The sequence below is a fragment of the Artemia sp. Qi Xiang Cuo genome, chromosome 1 (genome assembly GCF_049724085.1).
Source record: "Artemia sp. Qi Xiang Cuo chromosome 1, ASM4972408v1, whole genome shotgun sequence".
Lineage (NCBI taxonomy): Eukaryota > Metazoa > Arthropoda > Branchiopoda > Anostraca > Artemiidae > Artemia > Artemia sp. Qi Xiang Cuo.
This window is the reverse complement of record NC_142794.1, coordinates 70,228,324-70,235,079: the sequence shown is the minus strand read 5'-3', so window position 1 is coordinate 70,235,079 and position 6,756 is coordinate 70,228,324. Positions and strand designations below refer to the sequence as shown.

General features: G+C 36.3%; 1 protein-coding gene across 1 annotated transcript in view; it reads left to right on the top strand.

Moving 5' to 3' along the window:
* Positions 1 to 6,756, top strand: part of LOC148956667 (histone deacetylase 4-like) — a 221,896-nt gene that overhangs the window by 34,873 nt on the left and 180,267 nt on the right. The window contains 1 exon segment of the mRNA XM_089086609.1: positions 5,550 to 5,680. Within this exon segment, the coding sequence (XP_088942735.1) occupies positions 5,550 to 5,680 (131 nt within the window).

Sequence of the window (6,756 nt, the reverse complement as noted above, 5' to 3'; positions counted from 1 at the left end):
GAAAATCCTTCATGGAAAGTTCCTCCCATGTAAATACATCCCTCCTCCGTAGAATTCTGTCATGGCAATTCCATCCTCTCTGAAAATATGTCCGTAAAATTTTCGTGTAGAAGATTTCACCTGAAAATTTCACCTTAGCACACTTTCATTTAAAAAAGACTTTGTTCTAATTGTTTTTGTTATAACTTTAGAAATCTCCCCTTCCGTGGAAATTATTTCCGGAAATCTAAGCACTATCAGTTTTCCTCTGTACACTTCCTCCAGAACATCTCAACATGCAAAATTGAGTACGGAAAGAGAAAATAAGACAAAAAAAAAGAATTTAGTATAGGAATTCTGCCAAATCCCCCCGGTGTAAAATTCTCCCTGGAAAGTTCACCCTCAAAAATTTTCCTCCACATGGAAAATTATCTCCTTGAAAACCAACACCAAGCGCAAAATGCCCCCTAAAATGTCTGTATAATTCTCAATAAGAAATACTATACGTAAACAATGGGCAAATTCTATAACTTAAAGATCCATCCCCAGGGGCTAGGGGGAGGGGGCCGTGTTATCTCAAAGGTATAGATTTGGGACTTTTCAACTGTGCTGAACAAAAAGGCTATCTCAAAATTTCGGTCGGACGATTTTGGTAAAACAAGGGACTAGGGAGGGTGCTAGTAGTAGAAAGGGGGGTACCAGCGCGACGCGCACCACGTGGTTTATGGTTTTCTCACTGAGAATGAAAAAACAGGAATTTTGTCACATTTATGTCTGTTTTCATGGATGGTTATGCGTGTTGGTCGATTTATTTGATGTTTTTCATGGATGGTTATGGATGATTTATGGTTTTGTCGTTCCTTACTTTCAGTTAAACAAAAACTTTTTTTTTTGTTTAATTGTAGAAAAAGCAAAGACAGGTACTCCAAGTAATCGAGAGGCAAATGTTTAAATGGCACGGGTAAATGGTGGGAGTAAGTATGACTCTTGTTGGACAAATACTTGTGTGTTAGTTTTTGGAAAGGCATGCCTCCCTAGAGTCCAAGCAAATTAATGGTCCTGTGTCAATTCTAAATTCTTGGTCAACCTTCCTAAGACCATAGGCGGACTTGCCTCTAAATTCCTAAGACCTTCTTGCGAAAAACACAAAATTTCACATTTTTTAAGCTGAGAGCTTGAGAACTCTACAATAGGGTTCTCTGATTTGCTGAATCTGATGGTGCAATTTTCAATAGGACTCCTAGACTTTTGGGTATGTTTCCTCCCTTTTTAAAAATCAGTCAAACTTTCTCAGGCTCGTAGCTTTTGACGGGTAACATTAAACTTTGTGAATTTTGTATATTTGGAATCAGCATAAAAATCAATTCATTTGATGTATCTATAGTTATCAGAATTATATATTTTTGTTTTGTATTGTTGCTATTGAGCCACGTCGCTCCTTACTATTATTAGATAAAAGGGGCTGTCCCCTCCTCAACGCCTCTCTCTTAATGCGAAATTTTTTTATTTTTTTAAAAAATAGCGTTTTTAGAAAGTTTCAAACTAAAGCGCCAAGGACGCGACGATGAGAATGAAATAGCTCCTTTCATGTTCAGAACAGTTCTTGCTTATTTTAAGTTTTTATGCCGTTCATTATTTTCAGTTAAAAAAACTTGTTTTTTTTTATTTAATTTTTGAACTTTTTGAATTAATGGAGGTTTTGATTTTGGCTCACCATACATGAATAATTATAAAAAAAATTGCATATCAATTTTACTTTTATTTGGTTAAATGGCTTTCTCGAAAGTTGTTTAATTTAATTTACGAACGTTTTAATTAGTAATAAATATACGTAACTTACGAATTAACTTACGTAACGAACTTCTATATTCATATATTTTTAATAATTATATTAGGAGTTTAGCTCCCTTGTCAATAATTCACTTTTTACGCTAAAGTTTGAATTGTGTTCAAGTTCTTTATAAATAGACTCTTAATCACAAAGGCCGTTAATTCGAATAAATAAATCTTATGAAAGTACTAAAAATCTTTGGCTTATAGAGCGAGGTATTGAGTAGGGGGCGAACCCAATCATATACTTAGTTATTTCTGTTCGTTTTAAGTTTTGATGTGGCTCCTTGCTTTCAGTTGAAAAACTTGTTTATTTTTTTATTTAATTTCTGATCGTCTTTTTAAATAATGCTGGGAAATCTGGCGCCCCCTTCATAGGAATGTCGCTTCGCCCATGAAAACTTCCTCCCTGGAAAGATCCTCCCACATAACCCCGACCCCCCTCCACTACCAGAAAAAAATCCCCCTTGAAAACGTCTGTATACTTCAAAATTACCAATACTATATGTAAACATTGGGTAAAGTTCATAACTTTCAGCCCTCCCCCCGGGCTGTCTTTTAGGATTAAGTCATCCTAAAAGACATATTTATTATATTTTCGACCTTGCTGAACAAAATGGCTATCTAAAAATTTTGATCGGGTGACTTTGGGGAAAAAATGAGCGTGGTAGGTCGCCTAGTTGCCCTCCATTTTTTTGGTCACTTAAAAAGGGCACTAGAACTTTTTATTTTTGTTTGAATGAGCCCTTTCAAGGTTTTTTTGGACTACCGGGTCGATACAACCACCCCTGGGAAAAAAAAATAAAATAAACACGCATCCACTTTATTTCTTTTGGCAAAAAATACAAAATTCCACATTTTTGCAGATAAAAGCTGGAAACTTGTACAGTAAGGGTCTATGCCACGTTGAATCTGATGGTGTGATTTTCATTAAGGTTCTATAGAGCTTGAAACCTCTACAGTAGGGTTCTATGATATGTTGAATCTGATGGTGTGATTTTCATTAAGGTTCTATAGGTTTTAGGGGGTCTTTCGCCCTTTTTTCGAAAATCAGCCAAATTTTCTCAGGCGCGTAACTTTTGATGGGTAGGACTAAACTTGATGAAACTTATATATTTGAAATCCGTATTAAAATTTGATTCTTTTGATGTATCTATTGGTATCAATACTCCCGTTTTTTAGAACTTCGGTTGCTATTGAGCCGGGTCGCTCCTTACTTACAGTTCGTTACCACGAACTCTTTGATGAAATATACAACAAGCCGATGTCGAAGACGTTAAATGGAGTCTGGCAATTCATCGATAAAGATTCTCTTATGATGCTGATTTTTCAAATTTATTCGCTAAGAGTGGATATATGATATTGGATTTCCCTTCTTTTTTTGACGTACAACTACTTCAAATTTTAGATTAACAACACCCGGGGAATCCACCGAATTAGCTATAAAATCTTCTAGATTTTATCATCTGGAGATTGTGATTCTCGAAAGTCATCTAAATTTATAATTTTTTTTTTTTTAAGTGAGAAAAACATATGAAGTTCATTTAGTGGCTGTTTGTTTGAATTTGGAAATATTATGAAACAAGGGAAGAGTCTATTAGGCGTTTGATCTTCGACCTTTAGCTTTTTACGTTCTCGGTGAACCTAACTTGGTAATTTTCGATAAATGAAGAAATCACTTACAGACTGAAACTTGATGACAAACTTTGGTTTTGTGACACTCAGTTCACTCACATATGTTTTGCGTATAGTATATGTTTTTTACTATTGCGTATAATCCTAAATGGTTTGAATTGTTGCATTTCCTGTTTTCTGCAGCTATCATTTAACCTAAGATTGTCGTATTCTTGGAACTTGCTGGGACACTCTGAGATGGAGGCGTGGAAGTAAACAATCTGTTTAATCTACTTACTTGCTTCTTATTTAGAATGCAATGAAAAGGAACTTGTTGTGGCAGACCTAGTTGATTCACTATATGTTTTGACAGATTTCACCTTTTCCAACGTGTCGTTTTTCCTTTTACTTAATTATGCTACTTCATGCAAGTGAGCCTGTGGTTAAACTGGAAGTTTAAGATGAATTTCATAGTCCCTGGCAGCAGGTGATTCTTTTTTCAAGTCCACTGGGCCGGCGAAGCTACTCTTTCCACAGTGGAATTGCTTGTTGGGATAGAAAACGAATTCTTTCATAATATTAGGCATGGATATTTGCGTTTAGGATTCTTGATTTTCTTAAGAAAGTTAATCCACCTTTCTTCTACGGGGTGTTTAGACTTCCCTTCTTCCGAGCCATGCTTATTTTCTAGAATGTTCTTAAGATACGCATATATTGCTGAAAACTATTGGCGCCTGAAACCTTCTTGGTATGAACGCAGCCAAATAAGCTTATGCGTGATAGGTGCTTCAAAGCACTGCAACCGTTGAGCCTTACCACGCTCATTGTTGAGAATAGTTGTAAGATTAATGTCCGATCCTCATTTTATGAAGTAATGTTGTCTGTGAAGAATTGTTGTTTGTTGCATGATTTAATCATTCATGCAGCTGGTGACTATATAGTCGCCAAAACTAGCGACTTCTCGCAGTGTGATTGATGAACAACGAATTTTGGTATTAGGCCTAAAAACAGTTTTTACCCTGTGTAAGCTGTATAATTGATGTTCATCATCGGATGAACAGCGTGGTTATCAGAGCAGCGTGATGTCTTGTACAAAGTTGAGGATGACTAGTCAGGCGTATGAAATGCAAACGGATTGATATTAGTCGGGAAATGGCTGTGTTCACAGTTGCCATCTAAATATTCTCTATAGCAGAGTGTTCACTACGACATTTTGTGGTGAATTCTAGGCTTTTTTACTTTTCTGACAGCTCCCGTCTCTATTGGTGCTGTTTAAGGCTCAAGAGGCAAATCAGGCGCATTTCAAATGACCTTTTTCCAGGAAATGTCCATTTCGGCGAAGGTAAAGCCGTTTTCATTCTGTTGATTTCGTCTGAAAAAAAAAAACATAATGAAGACAGGGCTTACCCTATTTTCTTAATATTTACTGCTGATAATCTTCACATGTATTTTATTTTTCCTAGACAAGAGTTTTTGTCATAATACCAACTTTTTTGTGAATTTTTAATCAATTTTAAAAGATTGCATTTGGGTTCCGGTTTTTACCCGGCTTGACTTGAAACTACACGATGCATGATCATCTTTTTTCTAAGAAAAGGGAATTCGAATTCAAAACTGATCTTGCATCTCTTAAAAATCGCCCGCAAACGGTGAAACTTAATTGAATCCTTTCTCCTCTTTTGTCTCAACTCCCTTTCCTCTCTTTGCTCCTTATCCTGATAATTATTTGACTTCTTTTTCTTTTCTTTTTTGTATCATCACATTATTTGAAACGGCTTGAGTTCGATTCCGGTTTTCGGTCGAATTGTTGCCTGAATTAATCTATCATTACAATGACGATTGTTTTCGTGTATGTGGCAAAACATTTTGGGTCTTTTTTCTCCCTTTTCAATTTTTTTTTCAGAAAAATGTGGGGCTTATTTTCTTCAAGACAGTGAAATAATTAGATCCACTTTCTTTCTTTTTTGTTTTTGCTTCTTCGTTGTGTCCAAAGTATTTCTATGTTTACGCCCAAGTTCGAAAATTTCCGAGCGATTTTTACTTGGCTTGAATTCGACTCTGGCCTTAACTCGAGGCATATTCGTGCATCGGCGCGTAATATTCACTGACGTTTCTTTTTTTTCCAGACCTAAATCGTCATTCCCCGGTGTCTAGTCCAGTTGTTACAAGGCACCCACCAGATGTTATTGGTGGTATGGCAGTGCAAGCACCGTCTTTTATGCTTCATGAACAGGCTTTACAACAACAACTAATTCAGGTGAGCTTTATTCCTTTCTCTCTCCCATTCAGTTCTCATTTCCTTCAGGTATTTTTTTCCTACTTTATTCGAAGATTTTGAGTTTTTGGTTTTGTTCCAGCTTGATTGCCAAAAAGGACAACTTGCTCATACTTATGACACAGCCCTCTCGTAACCTTCCTTTCGTTATGTCCCTAAAAAAGTTTGGTTTAACCACATCTTTGTACAGCTTATTGTTTGAAAGACGGGTGCTCAAATGAGTAAGCAAAACCAGGGGTGCCAACTGGCGATGGGGGCTTTGAGGCGAGACAATGGCGCCCTCTAGACATAAGAAAAAGTCCTTTTTGGGTTTCTCATTAACAAAATAAGAAACAAAACTAAATATTCCCTACCCCTCCCTCCTCCCTAAATTTGAAAAGCACCTTTTTTCGTATCTCCATTGAAAAAGATCTTTCATAGCCCATACATTTTTTTTTGAATTGGCACCCTCACAAATTGTCTTTTGGAAGTTTTTTTTGGAAAATGTTTACCATATCTTTCTCGTTTTCCAAAATTCAGAATCTGTCTTGAAAGGATATCTAGCTTCCTATTCTTCCAAAGGGTTTCAACCACGGAAAAAAAAATAATAAAACTTGTACCTTAAGTATTCTACATTTACGTTTTTGCTGCATCTCCCACCGTCACTATGAATACTACCCATGTAAGTGGAGCTATCCACCTGCATAAATGAAGCTAAATAGACTGGAAGACTGCACTGCCTTTCCTACAAACAAACTAAGAAAGACAGAAATGGGTCTAATTTTGTGCTTGTCTTCATTATGTTTTTTCAGGCTAAGTTGGCTAAATGAAAACGACTTACCATTCACCTGATTTGACTTTTCCTAAAAAAAAAGACAATATCAAATGCGTCTGATTTCTTTTTGATTCTTCAAAAGCATCAATGGAGACTGGAGCTTTCAGAAAAGTGAAAAAGGAAGGACTCTGCCTCAAAAAGTTATAACAGAACGCATCGCTATAGAGAATATTTAGTTTCTAAGCATGAATACAGTCATTCGCCGACTAAAATCAATCCCCTTGCATTTCACATGTCCTAGTCC